General features: G+C 44.6%; 4 protein-coding genes across 6 annotated transcripts in view; all 4 read left to right on the forward strand.

Moving 5' to 3' along the window:
- The window catches only part of ABHD17C (abhydrolase domain containing 17C, depalmitoylase), a 30,549-nt gene extending 18,249 nt beyond the window's left edge, over positions 1-12,300 (forward strand). The window contains exons 2-3 of the mRNA XM_040601480.1: positions 6,770-6,949; positions 10,786-12,300. Of these exons, the coding sequence (XP_040457414.1) occupies positions 6,770-6,949; positions 10,786-11,005 (400 nt within the window). The 3' untranslated portion in view covers positions 11,006-12,300. The remainder of the gene's footprint in view (positions 1-6,769; positions 6,950-10,785) is intronic.
- A 2,837-nt stretch (positions 12,301-15,137) lies between these two features.
- Positions 15,138-18,762, forward strand: LOC121091032. Its single transcript, XM_040600178.1, has 3 exons — positions 15,138-15,201; positions 15,277-15,372; positions 17,492-18,762. Exons 1-3 carry the CDS (start codon positions 15,177-15,179, stop codon positions 18,319-18,321), a joined length of 951 nt encoding a protein of 316 aa, XP_040456112.1. The 5' UTR covers positions 15,138-15,176; the 3' UTR covers positions 18,322-18,762.
- A 745-nt stretch (positions 18,763-19,507) lies between these two features.
- Positions 19,508-22,384, forward strand: part of LOC121091064 (cell surface hyaluronidase-like) — a 52,831-nt gene continuing 49,954 nt past the window's right edge. The window contains exon 1 of the mRNA XM_040600247.1: positions 19,508-19,641. Within this exon, the coding sequence (XP_040456181.1) occupies positions 19,508-19,641 (134 nt within the window). The remainder of the gene's footprint in view (positions 19,642-22,384) is intronic.
- The window catches only part of LOC121091031 (cell migration inducing hyaluronidase 1), a 114,782-nt gene continuing 113,607 nt past the window's right edge, over positions 21,210-22,384 (forward strand). For 2 of the 3 annotated variants that reach the window (XM_040600173.1, XM_040600175.1), the window contains exon 1: positions 21,213-22,267. The gene's annotated coding sequence lies outside the window, so the exon portion shown is untranslated. Of the gene's footprint in view, positions 22,268-22,384 lie in introns of all 3 variants that reach the window. The other variant, XM_040600177.1, reaches the window with a different exon arrangement.

A 22,384-nucleotide genomic window follows, 5' to 3' on the forward strand; every position in this document is an offset into this window, starting at 1 on the left:
TGTGGTGCAAGGCAAGCAAGTGGAATTGCTGCCGTGGTGTGGCATGAAATCCTCCGACAAAGTGGGAGTTGAAGGGGGAGAAGGAACCTGCTTGTGGTGGTGAAGCTGAGGGAGGGAAAAGCAGGCGGAATAGGTTCACCGTTTGAGTGCTTGATTTTGCCGAGCAGATTTACTTTGGTTCAGGAAGGTGTTTCTCGTTTTGAAATATGACATCTTCAGGAACCTATGTTCAAGGCAGATGAACACAAGGTAATTTAAGGTTGTATTTGAAAAAGGAGCAATATCTTAGAGGAACTAGTATTTATATATTTAGATTTTATTAACAAAAAAAAAAAAAAAAACGAAAAACAAACCACCCAACCTTCACCCCAAAACTACTCAGTGTAGATTAGTATAATTCAGTGAATTTAAAATGTAATCACATTACAATTTGTACCAGAGAATGCTATGGAATAGCCTTCCTTTACTTACCCTGGTGGTTCAGGGAAACTTGCAGCGGCTTCACTACACAGCAGTGGGTAGATCGCCCGCCTTTGTCATGGTTGTTTGAGCTCACCGGTGATAGTTAATACCCTTGTTAGGACTTGGTTGAACTTTGAGCACAGTTATCAATATTTGATAACAGATCGCTGATTATCACAAGGCAGTGATCAGGAAGCGGTTGTAGTGATTCGTGCTTTGGTATAATTAAGTTACTGCAGTGCAAATCGTCATCCTAAGAAGTGCCTAGAAGTTGCTTCCACGTAATCCGTTTATTTATATGAAAAGAGCTGGTATATCGCTGGATTAGCACTACAGTCACGTAGTCCAGAAAGCCTGTAGTAGTGTAATATTTGCAAATGATGAACTTCCAAAACAGCCTTTAAGAGGACATTTTCAAGAGCCTTTGGTTCTGTAACTCCAGTGTTAGTTACCCTGTATTGATTAGCACTGGGATTTCTCCATACCGTAACAAAATGACTGCCTGGTGTGGCAGTAAAATAATAGAGATGTGAAACTGTGGCGGATTCCTTGATTAAATTTCTCTGGCAGCCATTGAAGTTATTTTGAGTGCGAACACATTTGTGGAATTACTTGTCTGCTCCTGTGACAGTGTGCTGGGATATATGCCAAAAAAATTATCTTTTTTGTGGCTTCATAAGCCAAAATACTATGCAAACTGTTTGGTTCTCGCTACAGTGCAAATGTGAAGTCAAGGGGAGTCTGCTGTACCTGAACTTGAATCACATACTGCTTGTAGGCTTGGATGGGAAGGAGACATCACATGATTTAAAAGAATCAGTGTCTATTTTGCTCAGTAAAACAGTGAAGAATTTTAGACCTGTATTTGTGTGAATTCAGGGAAACTGGAGTGAGAAACTGGCACACACGCTCTTGCTGTGTGCCAGGGTTTCCTGTGAATCTTGAAGTAATTCTGATTTTTCTCATTTGACAGTTGTTGTTATGGTTAACACCAAAAATCCTTAATCTAATGCCTTGCTCTCAATTTAGTGTTGGCATTTAGGCTGAGAATCTGCTGTAATTTCTGTGGTATTTTGGCTGACATGCTGGAGTGGTACTTGCTGAAGCACAACATTAGGTTCAGTGTTTTCTTCTGATACTGTAAATTACTTGTAATAATTTGTATTGACTGAACTTTTCTTGTTAAGCTTTTCTAACATAAAGGTCTTACAACATAAGCTCTTGTTCAAGGTATGCAATCTGCATGTGGGATTTTTACCTAATTGAGGATTTTTGGTTTTCTACCCCCAAAATCAGATTTTTAGATTCATATTAGATTAAATAGCCATTTATTTCTGAAAATGTTGATGCATATGTTGTGGAAGTATATAATGATGCTATAGAAAAAAAGCCTATCTATGTTTCTCAACAAGCAACCTAAATTTCTCTGGATTACAACGTTTAGAGATAATTTTGGAAAGGGAATGTGACAAATGGATTTGTATAAACAGGAAGAAACAGACTTGAATGATAGCCCATGAAGTTCTTATTATAACTTGAGGACATGTATGTTCTAGTAAGAATACCCTAAAAATCAGTATTTCCTCCAGATGTGGCATGGTGTGTGTTGTTCCTGATGTATGCTGGATTTTCTTTGTCTTGAAAATTAATTACTTCATTGTTGTTTCCCTTTAGGGGAGAGTGCCTAGTTTCAAACTCTTTCCCTGCAAGAACGCACAAGCTAGTTACGTTGTTTTCCTGGCCTCTTACCTTTATGTAGTGTGCCGTAAGGAAGAACTTGACCACCAGTAGCTGCCTTAGTTTAGTACCAGTTAAACCAGTAGGTCTCAAAGGGATTAAGAATAGTCAAAATGCTCTGCCTAGATAGTTACTGTGACAGGTTTTGAAAACTTTATTTGTTGCTGCTGCTATATCCATGCTGTTCTATATGCGTTCCAGTTTAGGTAAGGTATATTGGGACAGCAAACATGAGAAAACTTCAAACCTGAAAATACTAGGTGTGGTTAACTTCACTGATTAAGTAAGCCTGAAAAAAGAACTGGCCTCATTAATGAATATGTATTTAGCACCTTTGAGGATTGGCACAGATGCTGTAACTTTGGCCATGAACATTGCAGGGCTTCAGCTGTGTGACATGTCTGTAGTCCCTGAAGCAACATTCCACTAGTGCTTTCAACTGAGTAAGGAGAGAGTAAAAATAGAATGGTAAACTTTCTGTCTGTATCACTCAAAGCTGAAGCCCTGGAGGGGAGGGGGAGGGAATCTGTATCTTATGCTTATAATTAAAGATGCTTCATGGTAATACATAGTTTGTACATAGTGCTGTCAGCCAGAAAGCTTTAAGTGCTTTACGAAGGTGATTGATACCATCTTCTGTGTTGTATGGGGCAACTGAGGAGGGACGTGGCCCAAGCCACAACCATACAGCTAAGCAGACAGAACTGAAGTAATTGTGTCCCATCCTCCCCTGCTGTACTCGGTGTCAGCAATATCCATAAACTGCTCTGTCCCACTGAGTTCTCTTATTACTCCGTGCAGGAGTAAGTAGAAGAGTCTGGGGTGTGGATTCTTAATAGCCAGCTTCTGTGCACGTGGTTCATGCTAGCGCGAGGAGACCAGAATTGCTGGTAAGCCTGGTTTGTGCAACTTGAGGCAGTAACACAGGGGGTGGCGGGGGGAAATCCTGTGTTACTATTAACTGGAGCGTGGGGGTGCCTTAGCTAGGCCTGGCCTGAACTGAGAAGTTGTAGATGCAGATAGCCATAGTGCTTGTGAGGATAGCTGGTTTTTTCAGCACCCCTAAGAAATGTAATCCACACCATCTACCCGTGGGTTATCGACTAGACTGGAGGCTTTTGCCACCTGGTAAGCGCTTGTGGGTAAGGGGGAGCAGAAATTCTTGCATCATTTTAAACGGCAGTAGCTTTGCACTTCTCAATAATTGACTTCCCTTGGGGGGGGGGGGAAAGCATACCTGCCTTTTTCCCCCTAATTCTCCCCCCACCCCTTGTCAAATCAGCGTTTCACATATGCCCACGGTAACTGTTCGAATTGCCTCCTACTTTGCTTTTGCTGAAGGCTGGTTTCCCCGTTGCAGTGTTGCCTTGCTAGTTTTGAACTCTGTGATAGACTCCATAGGAGAAGTGCAGGAGCACACCCAGAAATTTCACTTGGGTCTCCGCTCTGTCGGATGGAGCTCTGTTGCCACAGAGACCAAAGCTTGTGTGTTTCAAGGAAGATATTTTTAGGAGCTGCTGTTTAGCTGGTGGAATGACTTTCTTCCTTAATAGGGAGAGCAGATTGTAACAGTATTCCTCTTTGCTCACAATGTCTTTTGCCTTTTTCTATCACCTTCTTTCCTTTTTAATATGTCCCTTAGTTTCTCTTTCATTGCCACCTATCCATATCTGCTCTTTTCCCATTTCACTTTCTGTATCTCTGTTCCTGTTGCACAAGAATCAGATACCACAAGGGATTTTGCAGAGTGGGGAAGGGACCCAGTCCCTTTGCATAAAGGATACTGTATTTTAAAAATAAAATCCCCAGGTCATTTTGTACCTCAGTTGAACAGTGCTTGCTGAGTCACCAGCATTTGCAAAGACGCAGAGTATCACGGAGCCAGTCTCTGGCCTTCAGCTCCAAGAAGCTTGTGCATGTCAATTATTCATGGCCCTTGCTTATGAGTTGTCATATGTCCTTTGGCCTTGCAATAAATACATTTTACACATAGCTGTTTCTGCTGATGTTTGCGGTAAGCTTGATGTCTCACTGTCTGATTGATGGCCTTATGGTAAAGGGCTTCAAAGGAGAAGAGTTACTGTAACAGATTTACGTCTTGGAAAGTTGGACTGTCCCTAACTAAAACAGTCCCAGAGATTCTTTTAGTTGTCAGTCAGCAGGAATACGAAGTAGAAAGACATTTGACCTCATGGCAGGCTACAAGTGCACTAAGTCAGGTTCCTAATACCCTTCTGTGATTTCTTTTTTGTCAAAATTGTCACGTTGCCTTTCTGTGGAGTTAGGTACTGAATACTTGTAGCATTTATTTAGTGGTGAAGGACTACTTAAAATTTAGAGATCTCTGTTTTTTTTAATGATGCTACAGATTGTATCTGACTTTAACTGGCATGCTATGAAATTGAGATGTTTTGTTTCCAGATTTTTTTCTTGCTGTGCAGCAGCAATGTGAGCTTACAACGCGAGCTGTTTTCAGAAACAACATCAAAAGATGTGAATCCAAAGCAGATCAATGTTGAAGAAAATTGCCATTCTAAGGCAATTGTATGTGTTGAAGGAATTATCTTGCTATCCCATGCTGCCTTGTAATCCTGTGATTCTCATTCAAACATCTGTTTTCATATTCTCTTTAGATAGTAAACCTTTCGGAAAGGGGACTTGATATTTATCTTGATACTGGAGTTCAGGATGGTATTGCAAAACCTACCAGCATTAATATCCTTCCATTCCTGTTTAAGTGCCACTTAGAGGATCTTGTTCCAGTCCCATTTCCTTGTATTCCCTGGTGGTCATGCATTTCTGCCCATCTTTAATACGGTGCAACAGCTGGTAGATCAGCAGGTTGGATGCATGTTCTGCCTTCAAAGGTACATATTCCAGCCCTCCCCACCCAGCAGCTGAAATGAAGTCTGTGAGGACAAGACATTGCTCCCAGATCTCGTGAACACGCATACCAAAATCAACTAGGCTCTGCTGTGTGCTGGACTATTTCTAACAGTAAGGGAGAAAAAAAATCCCCAAAAGCTTCACAACATCTCTTTAAAAACATGAGGCCGTGGCTGTGGTGATAGACCACCAACGTGAGCTGCTGCTTGGTTACCAGGAGGATAAAATTTTACTCCAGGGAGATATTTTTATACAGTTGCTTATTCATATTACAGTAGATGCCAAAAGCACCCTTATGCTCAGCAGCAGAGAAATATTAAGAAGACTTCAGCTTCTCAGAAGCTACAATCCAGTCTAACGTTATTTCATTGTAAGAACTGGCGATCCTGACAGCCTGTAGTTGGGTGATTAGTACTGGATTATTCTTACATTGTAATTTTAATTATTAATTGATGATTCTTCCGTTGTAGTTTTCTCTCTTTGGCACAAACCCAATCATTTAGCTGCTTGATCGTCAAGTACCGTCCAGGCCTGCCGTACGCCTTGCTATCAGCTTGGCAAGGAAGGTGAAACCGCCTGGGTGTACACTGAATATAGCCTAAACTGTAGGTTTTGATTTTCATTGTCGTAGCAGTGACAGCAGGACTGTAGACAGTGTAGACTGGCAAAAAGACATGTTCTGCACAAATTTTCTACTAGAAATGTCTTCTCTTGTGCACTTGATTATTCTTTATACAGCTTACTATAGGAAGTGGAGTTATACTCAATTATAAAATATTTACCCAGAAAATTACTATGTAACAGCTTTGATTTCAGCTTTCCTAACAAGCTGTGGTGACCAAATACTATTGCGCTTTTCACTTCTTCCTAGCCACTGTCACCTCCTCCCGTGCTTCTTCCAAATCCCTTTACATTTTTGCATACTTTAAGTGAAAAATTAATTAGCATCATCTTCAACTTTTTTTTCAGCTGTGAAACAGCACACAAGCTAGGACAGTCTTATGGATGGGCATACTGGAGAGCAATCAGGACTTCCAACAAACCCTGAGTTTTATGGAATGATGTGTCTTTATGGTTAAAAATTAAGCTTGAAATATTTTAAACTGGAAAAGAAAAATGAGGAATAATTTATACTGATCAGAAATGGAAAAATGGACAGAACTATCCTGTCAAATATTTATCCTCTTTGTTGTCTTTAGCTATGCTAATAAGGCAGTTTGGTCTTTCTGTTCAAGTTATGTGGGATTAAAGGTGGGCAGAGGAGTACCTATCTTGTTTAGTAGTGGACAGATTGTTAGCCTCCGGAGTATCTAATTGAAATTCCTGAGAGCGACTCTAGAGAGGCGAGGAGTCTAATTTATGACTTGCTGTGCTGTGGAGTGAAAGATAAGAGGTGTTCGTGAAGATGGTGAAGATTAACAAACTGAGGTTGCGTCTTTGAGGATAGCTCTCTTCAGGCTGGGTAATACTTTGATTATTTACTTTACTGGTCTGCTTTAAAGTTTAGACTTGTAAATTATAAATAGATAGTAAATAGATGCCTCCGATGGGTAGGAGGGATGCTTTTGGTTTTATTTCCCTCTCCTTTAGTTTGGGGTTTTTTTTGCTTTTGTGGTGTGAAGTGTGTTGGGTTGTGGTTTTGTTTGGTTGGTTTTATTAAAGGGATGTTTCTTTTTCTCTACAGGTATGGTGTTAGCCCTGAGAACATTATTCTGTATGGTCAGAGTATCGGTACTGTCCCTACAGTAGACCTGGCATCTCGGTACGAGTGTGCAGCAGTAATCCTTCATTCTCCCTTGATGTCTGGATTACGGGTAGCTTTTCCTGACACTAGGAAAACCTATTGCTTTGATGCTTTTCCAAGGTACGTAAAAACGCTGCAAAGAGGGTTGTTATATACTCAACATGCTATTTATGTGTTTAAAAGGGACTAGTTCTCTTAACTTTTCGGGGAACTTTGTTGAATTCTCACCTGCATTTTAAAGCCCAGATAGCACACCTTCTGAATCCAAGCAGAGAATCACCGTGTAAGAAAGAGGCTGTCAGTCTCAAACTGACACGATAGTCAGCTCAATGAACATAAATCTAAGTGTCCACAACTAATTTTTTCTGAGTTTTGTGTTATGGGTTGTTAATATCAGAATTCTTATGCTGTCAAGTTTGGTGTAGTAGCTTAACAGCTGATAATATGCTATTAAGTCCTTCAGACTAGTGACTAACAAAACAGTAATTATATGCTCTTAACATTTCAGTCAACCTTTGATTTAGGAGGCAATGTGGTGTCATGAAATGGATGTGCTGATTTCAAGCTGCTTATTAAAATATCACTGTAATTTTACCAGATCAGCAGAGAAAAAGGTATAGGTGCTGCTTTTAAAGTGAGAAGACAAGAGAGGGTCAGAGGCTACAGTGTTAGACTGCCGTGGTTCACTTCTCAGCTTGGTTCTGAATTTCATGTATAATCTCAAGGAAACGCATTTCATTTTTCTTTGCCTTTGGTCCTTGTAAGTAAAAACACTTCTACATCTTTGGTATGGTGTCCATATAAAACCACTAAAGATACATGTTCTCCATTAGGGAAGAACAAATAAAAATCTTGGTAAGATCCTGATGTCTGTGAACAAAACAATGTAAGTTACTGTCCCTCATTTGGAAGACTTTGAGCTTCCTTTAAGAAACTGTAGAATATTTTACATACAGAAAGCTATATGCAACTGGTTTCAAGGTAAAACAGTTGCCTTTATAGCCTAGTGCTTCATTTGGCAAGCAATTGCAACAGACCTAGGTGAGAGTATCCAGATATTTGGGAGTAGTAGGGGTCCCGGGAATAGCAGGTGTTTTAGGAGTCTTTTAAAACTTCTCATTTGACCCAGTTTAAATTATGGGAGAGTATGAGAAGAGGGGAAGCCAGTCTCCATAGGGCAGTATATATAGACCTGAGGGATGGTGAGGGCAGGCACAGATAAGAAGCTAAGTGGTCTGTGGAAGGGAGAAGACAGAACAGATTCACCGAATTCCTGTGCAAAGCTTGGCTTGGCTTCAGAAGGTCACGTTTGCCATAAGTGTGGTTGGGAATTTTCATAGCATTTGTTATGTTGATTTTATTTTGGTTACAACAGATTAAAATTAGAAGGTGGGGGAGGCTCTAGATATAAATCTGTATGCCAAAAAGCTAAAAGTAATAGTGACTGAGTTACAGTGACTTTCACAGTATCTGTGTCCAGTCCCCATGTTTAGAATTCTTCCAAACACATTATTAATTAATTAAATTGTTGAAAGTGCACTCAGAATTTGAAACAGTCGTACTCAGACTCATCACCCTCAAACTTGAAAACCATTATTTACAAATGCTTCTGCAAGAGGGGAAAAAACAGAGCCTTAAGAATAGCTCTGATTACAAAAGTAACAGTGATTAGCTGATATAAGTCGTATCAAATAACAGTTTTAAAAAGAAGAAGTGGGAGGGGGGAACAGTGACAACAGATGTACTGTAGCACATGAGTATTTTGTTCTTACCCTACTGAGCTGTTCATTGCTGTCAGCCTGACTTCACTTGTACTGTAAGCAGCGAAAATAAACAGCAGTGCACTGTTACGAATGTGTGCAGCTCAACTGTCTGTCTTCACAGTGGGAAACAAAATAGTTCTGTGTGCACCTACAGTGAATTACTATTATGTGCATTTTATGTTGGGACTCCATGAGAATTTGGTCTCTGTAGATTTTTCTAGCTCAGAGCGGTATGGCTAAGAATACTAAGTCTAATGTGCAGTTCAAATACTGCCTTATGAGTCGCTGAGTTGGCAGTGGGACACTTTCCAATTTTCTGCAAAATACAAACATTATCTAGCTTAATGGTCTGTGAATATACGTGGAAAAAAGTTTCATTATCTGAGGACTGAAGTGAAAGGGGTTTCCTACGCTAAATGGGAGTTTAGTAACTAGCCACTAAAATTATGTATAAACATCTCCGCAGCTGTACATAGCTGACATGTCTGTTACATTGTGGAACTCAGGGACAGACCCTTCATGGGCTTAAGACTTCAGTTTACGTAGCATGTTGATTATAAAGTATTTACATTTGGCTATGATATTAATTTGGGTGTGGAAATTACAGAAAAAAAATGTGGTTATTCTGATGTCTTTCAACTTGAGATATTTTTCTGTATTCGGTATAGTTGCACACAGCTCATTCCAGACAGGAAAAGTGAAATAGGCTGCATTTTAATTTTAAATAATACTTTTCCTCTTTAAATTACATGAAGCTTGTTTTTTGGGGGAGGTATTGAGACTGAAATGTGTTTAGACTTAGCTGTTTACTGGAGTACCAATGACTGCAGAATACTAAATGCTGAGATTTATATGCATGAAGTTTAGTGTTTCAGTCTGCATCTTAAATTTTAATTAACTTTATATTTTCATAAAGCAGCTTTAAACCTGTTAAGTCAGTATATGTTGGCATCTGTATTTTTTAATCATTTTAAGAAGTGTCGGTCACTTTGTAAAATCTCTAGTCTTACCAAAATTGCATGCTTTCATGTTCTTCAGGAGCAGGAAAATCCAAACACCTTTTATTAGGTAGCATAAAGAAATAGTCTTGTCCTTCTGTTGAATGAAATATTACTGATACTCATGTTTCCACCCACTTCATCCCATACTCTGCACAATGTCCTGAGCCAGTTCCTCCATTTCTTGATGTAAGTGGAGCTGGTAGGAAGCTGAGAGTTCATTAGCACTTGGTGTCTATGTACTGATCTGGAATTATTGGCGACTACCAACATGAAAGGGCTGGAAGTAGAAGCTGGTGCCTGCATGAGGGCAGGCAGAGAAAACTGCTGGTTATCACTTTGACGTTCATGTGCTACCAGTCTACTTCGTAACCAGGCTTTTCAGGGCTGAACTCTCAGGTGTGAAGGTGCCATGTCACTCTTCCCATTCCTCTGAACCCATTTTCCTGTGAGAGGCAGTCACCAGCTACAATGGTCTGCTGAGTGTAGTTGGAACAAAAGGAAAAAAAGTTTATTTAAGGCCCCTCTGCAGTCAGAGCTGGCGAAGAAGTTGATTATGTGAAGTAAAATCCTGTGTGAGTTTCTTTTGATGTGCAGTTAAATATCCTTGTGCTACGTTCTTCTCCCCCCGGTTTTCTCTTCCCTCATTTGAACTAAAACGATCAGGACAAAGAACAGATTGTTTTTCTTTAGCTGAATCTGCCTAATTTGGGGGTTCAAAGACAGGTTCAAACCTCATAAGCTGAAGCTTTTTTAATGAAGTCTTATGACTAGAATGTAGCTAATTAGCTCCTAATCTATTAAATTGGAAGGTGATAATGTGTGATGTGAGGAGTCTGCACTGGCAGCATGTCCCGTAGAATCTTATTTGCTTCTCGGTGGGTTTTGTGATAGACTTGTTGTTTGGGGATTTTTTTTTTTTCTTTTTGCCAAACTTTATTTGGATGCTGCCTATTCAATCTTCTTGTCGTCAGAACTGGTGGGATGATGGTAGTGGCAGTGCAGGCTCCTGTTTACACGTGTGTTTTGGGAGTGAGCCTTGTTCCGTATGACTGGGCACAATTCCAATGTTTCGCAGCTATTTAAAAAGGTGCGGTGGTAACTGGACTGTGTGTCGATAATTAAGCTTGTTTTCTTTAATGGTATGAAAATTAAAGCCCCAAACTGAGCTATGTTTTTCTTTTTCATCCCCCAGCATTGACAAGATATCTAAAGTAACCTCTCCCGTGTTGGTAATCCATGGTACCGAAGATGAGGTGATTGATTTCTCTCACGGCCTGGCCATGTACGAGCGATGTCCACGAGCGGTAGAGCCCCTCTGGGTGGAAGGGGCTGGGCATAATGACATAGAGCTTTATGCACAGTACTTAGAGAGACTAAAACAGTTCATATCTCATGAACTTCCCAACTCCTGAAGAAGCCTACCTGATCTTACCTCAGTTACTGTGAACGGAAGAAATTACCTGGTTTTGCACATGCTTTAACTGGATAGCTGTAATAGCTTTATACTATGAAGAAATACCCTGTCTTTAGGGTGTTCTAATCAAACATCTGATGAAATTTGTCTTTTATATCTGGAAATTACTCTACTAATGCACACAAATACGGTCAACTACTGTAATTTCGACAATTTTTAGCTTTGTTGCCCTGAAGGAAGTGGGAATACTAGCTGCTTATGGGGACACTTTTTACCTAGTGCTATATTAATCGAAGATCAGTTTTCTCTGTCCCACTTCAGATTGTTTATGGTTCTGTCATACGAAGACTGGTTTGTTTTTTCCCCCAGTGTTCTCAGTGTGGAGAACACGACTGTTATGAGCTACAGCTTGTTCTGAACTATCAGTCATGGGTTCAATCTAAGGGAGTGCTTACTCTGTAAAGTTTCTAGCTGTGGTATTGTAACTGGAAAGTTATTGTGATGAAGTTCCCCCTCTCCTCCCTTCTAGTGTTCTTTTGTTAACTTACTGATCTTCCCGAGTAAATTATTTAAATATACTTTTTCCTGAAAATAAATTACTGTATGGGGCTAAACTCTGTAATGACCTCTCCATTACCTGTACAAACATAACTGGAATATTCTTAAAGGAACTAGGGACAAAATTGCTTTGTTTAAAAATAAATGTGTAAATTTACTACTAGAAAACTCATTTTAATATTCAGATGGTCTGAATAATAGCCATAACAGACATTTCCTTCTGTAAAGCATTCCTGTAGACTTTTTAAAAGTACTGTACATATTTGAATTTACATTGTGCATAGATTGTTAATTGGTAGTTTTAATTTAAGTCTAGTTACAATAAACTGCAAAATTCTGGTTTGTATATGATTGAATACATTTTGTTAAAATATGTTTTTATCCCTATATTATTTTGCTATTAAAGTTTTATAAAGTTTCCAGGACAAAAAGAAAATTTACACATTTATGTTTTGATGAATTTATGTAACTAAATTTTCATTGAGCTGATCTTTTTAGTTTAGAAGTAATTTGATTCTTTGACACTGGAATCGCACAGATTATGCATCAGAAATGCAAGACACTTAAAAATTGTTACACTACTAGCATAGGTCTAATTTTTCCAAATTTAAAGGCCTTAAATGTACTGTAAGCCTCAGATTGTTGTATAAATTGATCGCGATTGATTGCAGTTTGTGTCCTGTTGCTAGAATGCAACACAGTGATTGTAATGGAATAAAGGATGCATGGATTAGAGCTTGCTGAATTTTTGAATCTTATTTGGTGCATGATTTTCATATACAAGGGAAGTGTAAAGTACAGATTGCTGTATAGAGTAACTTGAATTTCATTATTTAAATCCTTCCCTTCAAGGAAAATGTCCTAAAGTACAAAGCCACATTTCCATGAAGCTTGGTATGTAAATCAAATGTAAAGAGATTATTTTTACATAGTGTTCAGCTGGTTCTGAGTAATGTAAAATCATGATTCATTGCCTAGAAGAAATGTTTGAACTTAGTTGTCATGAGTCCTTGTAACAGGCCTGCAGTTTTCAGCACTGCAAGTGTCTATTGTTTTTGGTTATTGACTATGCCTCATTACTGTAAAAGGAGAAAAACTGGTGTTTTCACTTGGGAGTGGGGGGAAATGAGGACACCCATCCTGTTCAATGTTGTCTGGATCCTTAGAATCTGGATCTGTGCATCTGTCATACAGTTGTGAGTTTTAAATGTCCCAAACAGCAGGGCCCCAGCTGTTCTCTTGGTAACTTTTTCAGCCAAAACTGGCAGGTTTTGCCCACTCATCTCAAGCTTGCCATTTCCCTCCTGTATTTTAAATAAATGTTCAGATAAGTGTCTTTTTTAATTTATTTTGCACCTTCGTAAGTCCACAGTGGATTTTCTTCTATTGCCTGTATGTGTTCTTCCTGAGACTAGGTCTGTGGAAACAAAGCTGATGTCTATGGTATAGGTTGTTGAGATAACATTTGAAAGTGTCAGCCTGTCCTTGTAGTGACTTGAGGAATTTTTACGTAATTAGGCATTGTTTTTTGATACCCACATTGAACTTTGTGTTGCTCTGAAAACTTCAGCCTGCAATGCTGGGTTTTGTTTTTTTTTTTTCCTTGTGACATCTTATAGCTACCCTTCTACTGGTACTTTTAAGTCTTTTCCCTATAAATTGATTTTTTTTTTTTTCAGTTGCTACTTTTCTAACTCCTGCAGTCATCTCGTGACTTGTCTTTGTGTTTGCTTTGCTTTTTGTCAGTATTCCTCTGTTTATGCAAGCCCCAAATTTGAATTCAGTGTTGTTGTACATGTCCCATGGTCTCTGCACATGCAGCCCAAGTTCATAGTATCCTTGCTGAATGTGAATTTCAACTTACTGTCTTTTATTTGTCTAAATTCCTGCCTGCGTCGCTATTTCAGGCATTTCAAAATGCTACCGCTGGTCAGCGTTAGAATTACTAGCTGAAAAAGCCTGTGTCCAAGTCATGAAACTATATTAAAGATAGTAGATTTCAGGTCCCCATCTCTTTAAAGAGAAAAGGTTAGAACAGAATTTTTAAATGATGGGAAAGGTGATGATGTGAGGTAATGAAGGAGAAACTTGGAGCAGACTGGTTTTCAGCTCAAGCAAACTGCTAACGTTCTCTCATTTAAACATGTAACGTGGGCCTGTACAAGAGCTTGTTATGCATATTTTAGAGCTACCAAGGTGTCACTGTGAAGATGGTGCCTGTGTCTGGAGAAATGTTGCAATGGGTCTTCCAAGGGTGTAAGTGATCACTAACGTTTTTTTCTTGATGTGGGTGCTCTGTCCGTTTTTCCTGGATGACTGACTTTGTTAGTATAGGGCAGCCATATATGACTTTATTCAGGAGGGTTACAATGTGGCATATCTGTTTTTGTCAGTAGCTGTCTAGTATTTGGGCTTTGAAAAAGCCAGAAGAAAGTATTTGTTACATCTTCAAAAGGTAGCATTTTCGAAGGAGTTTATGCAGCCTTTTTAGATTTACGTAACTGTTACAAATATAACTTGTATTCACATGGAGGCCTGTTACCTGTGTCGCCTCTACCACATTTTCTTCCTCATTCTTCCATGTAATTCCTGTAAATTGTGGGAGCTTTGCTGTGGGTGGTGACCCTTTAGCTTTCCTGTGTTTACATTTCATATTGTGCACCTCTTTTATAAAATCTGCATCTTGCTTTTTCTAAGTGATGCCAAACATAGAAGTAGAGAATCAATGTACCTTCTTCCTCTGGTTCTTTGTTCAGCAGTAAACCTGAAATTGTTCTCATTTGGAAAATGTTTTCTTCCCTAGGTCTAACCTTGTGATGTCAATTAATGATCTGATTTAAGTCCATTCAACTTAATTTTCTAGATCCTTCTTTGTGGAATTCGTTGGCCATTTTAGCTCTGAAACGTCTTGTGATGCAGATGTGGTTGCTCTGTTCTCCAGCACTGGTGGAGGGCAGGGTGGCTCTGGTGGTGGGCACTCCGCTGTTGGCAGTGAGGTCAAGCACGGAAGCCACCTGCGTAGTGTTTATCACTTTCAAAGTCCGGCAGTAATTCTTGGACCAGATGGGCATGTGAATTTTGAAGCGGGAGGTGGTGTTTCAGCTGTGCAATATTTGAGTCTTACAGCTTTGCTGCAATAGTTAAAATTGCAAGGGGCGTCCTTAACAGCAGGAGAGGGAGCAGTGCTGCTTTGACACAGGGTTTAGAGCTTTGTGCCAGCGGTAGCCGAAGTAATTTTGCGGAAAAACGTTAGCTTGATATACCTGCTGTACTTACCAAAAAAAAAAAAGAAACAAACAAACAAACCCAACGAAAGAACCCCAAACAAACAGCGCGTTAGTTGTGAGTTGGCTTCTGGCTCCCGAGCAGGTACCCAGGCGCGCTGTGGGCTCCAGGCCCCCGCGGTGCTCCCCAGGGCCCAGCCCCGGCTCCCCCCGCCTGCGGCCCCGGGGGCGCTGGGCCCCGGCCGTGCCGCTCCGCCCTGCCCGCCGGACGGGCCCGGGGCACCCCGCCGTGCCGCGGGGCAGCGCCTCCCGTAACCGGCCCTTGTGCGCGGCCGGGGAGCGCGGCCGGCGGGGCCGGGGCTGCCCGCGCCGGGGGCCGGGGGAGCGATGCCGCCTCGCCGGGTGCAGCCGGGTAAGGAGCCGCTGCGCGGGGGGGCGGGGGGCGGGGAGGGGGCTCAGCCGGGCAAACCCCCCGTCTGTGTTGCAGGTGGCGCCCCGAGGAGCCCCAGCGCCGCCCGGCTGCTCCCGCTGCTGCTGGTGCTGGTGGGCGCCCGGCCCGGGCTGCCGGCGACGAGCGACTACAGTCAGTGGCGACAGGGTGACGGTGTCCCGCGAGTGGGGGGCGGCGGGGGGGAGGGGAAGGCGGTGCCGGGCCGGGGGCCAGCCTCAGCCCCGGCCGCTGCTACTTGTACCTCGGCGAGGTGGGGGGCCGGGCTGCCGCGTCCCGGGGCAGGAGGAGGAGGAGGAGGAAGGTGGCTCCAGCCACCCCCGGCTGTGTCTGCAGGAACAGCGAAGGGAGCGAAGGGAACGCGCCTCTGGCTGCCAGTCTGGCTGCAAGGCGCAGCAGATGGCATGGTTTCCCTGTGGCTTCCGAGGTGGCTGCAAGCAGCGGCTCTTAATTTATCCTTTAGTTCCTCAGGCCTTTTTTAGTTTTTATGGGCTGCCTTTGAAGACAAGGTATTGATCCAACGTTTTGCTTATTCTAAATAACGTTTTACACAACGGTTTGTTCTAGAAAGCTTGCAGACCTAGATGTAGCATTGCTTCCGTTTGCGCTCACTCCACAGCAGCGCCACTAGGTGCCATAAGGGGCACGGAGGGATGCTCTGCCCTGAGCCCCTTCCCCAGGGGCTGCCCCGGGGCCCCTTCCCCCTGGCCCAGGCCAGCAGCAGCAGGGTGTGCAGCCCTTCTCTGCGTGTTGCTGGGGTCCTCCTGGAGCCTGGTCCCTGTCCCTCTCCCCCCCATTCCCCCCAGGGACCCCACACAAGCCATTTGCTCCCCTCTGCATCAGCCCATCCCTAAGGGGGTGCACTGGCTCATGGATCTCTCAGGGGCCTTGTGAACACGGTTCTTGCAGTGGCTATTGATTGCTCTGAATGAAAGGCACAGTAAAGATGCAAAACACTGCCTTCAGTACAACGTGTTCCCGAGTTACCCGCTGCCATCTAGTTTTGCAGTTTTGAGTAATATGATGTTATATTTCAGGGATGAATTACAGTACACATGTGGCTTTGTATGCAAAATTCCAACATAATAGTAGAAAACTAATAGGATTACAATATACAAGCAATCCCCTGGACTGTAAGTCACAAGTACTTGAAGTTGATAACCTTAATCTTGAATCAAATGAAAAAAAAAATAGCTGAGGCTTCTCAAACATGCTGGGCTGGGATCCACCTCTAGGAAACAGAAGAACGTTCTTAAAAATCTTGCTCTCTGCTTAGAAATGAAAGGGAAGGCTGCAGGCACATCCCAGGGCTCCCAGGACGTGACCTCCAGCCTTTAGCAGGGTGCCGCTATGTTAAAACACTATTTTAAACACTTTTGGCAAGATGCAATTAAGTTTTGGGTTCTTTGTCCCTTTTAATTATTAGAGCTTTATTGTGTGTTTGCAGCCCTACTTATCATCAAGTCCCAGCCTACTTATGTTGCATTTAATTGTTTTATTGATCAGTTCTTAGTGTAAATTGAACCTTTGGGCTCAGCCTAGGTGAAGGAGAGCTGGGTAGGGGCACTACCTGAGAAGCAAATTTAAGCACCAGAGAGTCCCAGTTCTTCCATACTGGTACTAGCTTGTGTGCAGGATGAAGCTAAACCCTGTTACACCAGGCTAATGGCTTTAATCAACAGGCAGAGACCAGGAAGATCACCTAGAAAGTGAAACCGAGCCTTTCATTTAAACCCAACCTATATCTACTGGAAACCTACTAGGGCCTGAGACTGTACCCAAAATGCAAATGGCCCAGCAGAAGTATATAAGTTTCCTTTCCTGGTCATGTATGAAAAAGGCTTTTATAGTCTTTAATAGGAATTGTTATTTTTCTTATCATTTTTCAGAAAATGTATATGGAATAGTACATACTCTTTTGGTGATTGGGGTCTTTTTTTTAGGAATCTGTGTACTCTGGAGCATATGTACCAATAACAAAGATAGTTTTCATAAGCGTTACAGTAACATTAGTTTAAATAAAAAAATTATAAATAACAGTTATTATGTTATAGTACCTAAAACCCTATCTATGGCACATCTATTGATTTGGCCTGTCAAAACATTGTTTGTCAGAGTGGTGTAGCAATCTGCACTGTATCCAGGGCTATAACACTGATAAATGTAGAGATATATTTACGGTTGTTTTAAAGAAACGTTCCCACTGGGGTTCTTTGCCGTTTAATACGTTTTACTGTATTTACGATTATTTCAGAACATAGCCTGAATCCCAACAGTTCTTTGTGGGATGCGGATTATGAAAGACTGTTGTTGCACAGTAAGAAAAGCCTTTCCGGGACCATGGGCTCTTACAAACCCTCCAGCCTGTTCAGGAGCAGCTCTCTCCTGGGTCACCAGGGAAGGAGAAGTTTGCTAAGTCAGAACCTGAGCCAGAAACCACAAGAAAAGCAGTTGTCCTGCGACATGCTCCTTACACTTTCCAGATATATTTTAGTGGATACCTTTGGACCTAGCTTGGCCTGGAACCTCTTTCGGTTTTATAACTGTGATCGGGAAGTCAACCTGCCCAAAATTCCTCTCAGTCCTCTCAAGGTGGCCCAGCATAAGGTGAAGCCATTCTTGCTACACAGGGTGCTTCGGCTTCTCAGGAATATGGGAGTCTTGTCTGAAGTTCAGCAGTCCAAGGCCTTCTCTCTGCTCAAGAAGCAAATACTTAAACCAAGGACAACACTGTTAAAGCCCGAAGAAGAACTAAGTGGTAAGTATGTAAAAAGAAGGTATGGCGTTGGTATCTCAAATGCTTTGTGGTGCTGGCTGAGTGGAGCTGTGGGGCCAGGTTCCGTGCTGCCAAGGCTAGGGGCGGCCATCTCTGGGTGCAATCCGGTACGTGGTGGTCCTGTGTCGCCCCAGGAGCCAGCACTCAGCGTTCAGGCTGAGCTAGAGCCGTGGCTCAGGGTGCTTAGCCCTAAGCAGGGGGTCTGTGATGAGACAGGTGGAACACGGTCGCTGTCTGCAGAAGAGGAGATGCTAGACAAAGGCTGGTATGGTGTGCGGAGGGCAGCAGCTGCACATGGGCCACTGTGAGGAGGCAGGCTGTAGGGGTCAATGCAGGCACTAAAAGCAGCGTTGTGGTAGTGTGGTGCATGGCTCGGTGGGGCTGCGGGGTCCACAGCACCCCCTGAGCGCAGCTCTAATGCGAGCTCCCCAGGGCCTGGCCGTGCCAGCGCTTCCAGGTCCCACCAGGAGCTGCTGTGCCCTGCTCCCGTGCTTCCAGCTGCGGGTTGCCTGTGGAAACAGAGCTACGCTGTACTGAAAAAGAAAAATTAATTTTAAAGAAAAACAACAACAAAAAAATCAATCAAACAAAAAATCATACAAGATCTGCGGCTGGGAAGAGGAAAAAAAATTAGGTGTATAAAAAAAATTATTAATTAGTATAATGTAGGAGCTAATGGCTCTCGGTCCCTGTTTCTGGGAGGTGCAGACAGGTTTGCCCAGATCGGGGAGAGGGGGCGGATGGCGCGGGCAGGCAGGGCAGGGCAGCGCGGGGCTGGCAGCGAGCGGGCAGGGTGGGCAGTGGGCGGGCTGGGCAGGTGGGGCAGACGCCTCGGAGCGGGCAGGCGGGGCAGGCGGGGCAGGCAGCGCAGGGTGGGCAGGGTAGGGCAGGGCAGGCGGGGCGGGCAGGGCGGGCAGGGCAGGCAGCGCAGGGCGGGCAGGGTAGGGCAGGGCAGGCGGGGCGGGCAGGGCGGGCAGGGCGGGCAGCGCAGGGCAGGCGGGGCGGGCAGCGCAGGGCGGGCAGGGCAGGCAGCGGCTGTGCAAGGGCGACGCCGCCCGGCCGGCCGCGGTGCCGCAGGGGCAGGGCGGGCCCCGCCGGGCGCTGCCCGTTTCCCCCGTCGAGGAGCGGCGGAGCGGACGCGGGGCTTCGGGGGCAGCCCGGGCTGAGCTGGCCCCGGTTTCCCCGCGGTGCCTCCGGTTCCCGGCCCCGTGGGAATGGGGTGTCACTCAGGGGATGCTGACTCCGCTTCTCCTTCCTCTCCCGAAGTAGTAAGAAGGAAACGGGAAACCGCCCAGTGAGGGAAACTGCCCGGGAAAGGTGCTTACCCAGCAGAAGCCATCCTCTCTGGCTGGTGTGCGAGATCTGTATCCGTGGGAAGGGGGGTGCGCCCTGCCAGGCAGCTCGCCCACCGCTGACTCACCCAGTGCAGCTTTATTTTCCGCCATCGCCTTATAATGGAACCTCGCCAGCCGTCGATACTTGTTACTGAATGCGATGGTCGCATTTGTAGGCAAAGCGTCACGGTTGGGGCAACGTGCCGAGGCACCATGTGGTCGAGGTTGCCCATACCTGGCAGCCCGTTACAGAAAATGGCCTGGTTTTGTTCGTCAGAATGGTAAACTTCCTATGTAACACCAGCAGCACTCCGAGGAGGGTTTGGGTTGCTTGTTTTTGCAAGGAGGAGTTACACTGGCCGCATGCTTGAGGCAGGGAGTGTTCCTCGTGATTGCCCGCTTGCAGGCGTAAAGGCACTGGGGAAGGTCCCGGGGCTGTGTGCTGTGACAGCGCTGGGTGTGCGCTTTGCACCGCTGCTGCTGCAAAACCAAAATTGTCTTGAAATTAGGAAAGAGTTAAACAGTTTAGCTCCCGAGCACCAAACTGCAGGCAGCAATAGGCGCATCTGTGTTTTTCTTAAAAAAGAGAGGAATCTTTAGAAAGCCAGGATGCTGTGTCTAGTCTCATTTACTCTGAAATTTTCTTCCTCAGGCCACTAAAAACTTAATGCAGGGGGAAATGGTGCTGAAATCATTTACCAGAAAGGAATTCCTTCAGAAAAAGAATCAGGCTGGTTTATTTCTGTGGATTTTGAAGCTACAGAGGGAAAATGGCTTTGAAGGATTTAAACAGTGTTTGTGCTGTAAAAATTTGGGGTTCTTGTTCAGGAAAACCCCCACCTAAACTGGAGTGGCTTTGGCTTTGCTGGTCATTTCATGAGGCCTGCACAAAGCTTAGCGCTAACCAAAGCCTGTTTTATATTCGTTTCCACTATTACTATGTTAGATTAATCATTGTTACCTTTTATTTAGATTGTAGGTCCACAAAATCTTTTGCACCGAGCAAATATTTTAAAAAATTATGTATGAGATTTCTAGGGCCCCACCAGGTTTAGAATTAAGGTTGGAGTCCTCTTCTACCTGAAATTCTGCACTTCTGGAGTCACTGAATTCAGAGAATTGGGTGTGTTTTAAGACAAAATACTCATATTTGTCTTGTCTTGCCTGAAACTTCCACCGGCAGATAAATCTTTCTCCAAAAAATATTTGAGCATAGTTTCCTATACCTTTGATAATAGCTCTGCTTTCCCATGACCTGCATTCATATATGTTGTATTCAGATAAGAAGGAGGCATAATGCTGACTAATGCTGCTTTTTTGGAAGGAAAATGACAAAAGCTATTTGAGACAGGAATAGAAGTGCCAGCACTAAATGATAGATGAACAGCTGGTATCAAAGGTGGCAGCTCTAATGTTTCGCTGTATTTATGGAGCATTGAAATGAAGGAATGATATTGGGATTTGTTTCTCTAGGCTGGATGTTTATCTTCAGATTCAGCAATTCTCTGGGTCCCAGGACGGGGTGTAAGAGAGCGGGTGGGTTTTGTTTCACACAAGCGAGCCTGGTTCCCTCTCCAGAGCTGTTGTCTGGAGCATGGGGCATGGCCGTGCCCCTCACCCACCCCCCTGCTTCCAGTCTGTTCCCATATTTTGTCTGACAGCACTTGCTCCTTATTAACATGACTATAGCCTCTTTGTGTCCTCCGTCAGAAGAAATCCTGCACTGGAATAAATTTCAGAGGTGACAGATTGGAACAGTTTGACCAGATGATGGTACACAAATGTCTCTGAGATCGGCAGCACCTGTGGCTTTGCACCTCTTTGGCTTTGGCCCTGGGCAGGAGCGGTGGTTGGCACTGTTGCCTGCCTGCTTTTGGCTTGTCCTCTCTGGATGTTGGGTGCTGCAGAGGGGATAATGGATTATGTGTAGACTCTGAGAGGGAGAAGGTGGTGGCCACAGTAAGCAGTTACCTGCCTGTATGTGTAAATGAAGCTCAGTTGTGCTGCATTTTAGAGCCTATAACACGGTGCTCTGGTTCATGGGAAACAAGCCAGTGTGTGATGGTGCTTCCCTAGGCAGTGCTGCATGCACTGAGACAGGAGCCCAGACAGGAACCTGTGAAAGCTGGGAACACAGTCCCAGGCCACACGGCTAAAAGCACGTGGCTTCTTTTGAGGCTGTATCTTGTCAGAGCACCTTCTAAGGCTTTTCCTCTTTCACTGCAGGCTCTGACTGCAGGTTGATTTGGTCATGGGAGGCAGAGTGGCCGATATCTCTCCACTGACCCACTGTCAGGGGAACTTTTGCAGCCGCCGGGTTGCAGTGTTCTCCATAGACCTGCCAGATGCAGGAAAGCACGGGGCGAAACACCCCCACGGGAAAGTGCCCGAGGGCTCAGCTGCCTCCCACGAAGGGCCAAGGCAAGCCAAGCCCCGGTGACCACATCGGGTCACGCCCCTGCCCTTCCCGGGGGAGGCTGCTGGTGCCCCAGCCGCAGGCTTTCCATGGGGCTACGGAGCCCAGATGGGCCAGCACAGAGCCCCCCCGGGCTGACGCCCTGCTCCCCGGGGAGCCCTGCGGGGCGCCCGCAGCCCCCAGGAGCTCGGAGCTTTGCGTGCGGGTAGCGGGGCTGCCCCGGCCCCGGGCATCTGGGCGCCGTCGCAGATATACGTCCAGGCTGGAGGGATCGTCCCCGGCTGGGAGGAGCCAGCAGCTCCGCTGCTGTAAACAGTGCGGGCACCGCCAGCGGTTGGGAGATGGATATAAATAGGGAGGCAGAGGGGAGGCAGCCGGAGCGGAGGAGCGGGAGCTGCCTGCGCCTGCCTGCCCCTGCCCTGCCGCCCCAGCCGGGGTGCCCAGCAGCCCGGGCCGGCAGTCCCGAGAGGCGGTGCGCAAAGTTTGCGGCTCGGCGCGGCCGGGGTAAGTAAGCGGTGTCTGCAGCCGGCGTTGGGAACCCGCCGGTGCTTCTCGTCCATCTGCCGCTGGGGTTTTCGGCTCGCCGGCTCTGTTCGTACTGCTGTTGTTTGTGGTTGCCTC

The sequence above is a fragment of the Falco naumanni genome, chromosome 7 (genome assembly GCF_017639655.2).
Source record: "Falco naumanni isolate bFalNau1 chromosome 7, bFalNau1.pat, whole genome shotgun sequence".
NCBI classification, from domain to species: Eukaryota; Metazoa; Chordata; class Aves; order Falconiformes; family Falconidae; genus Falco; species Falco naumanni.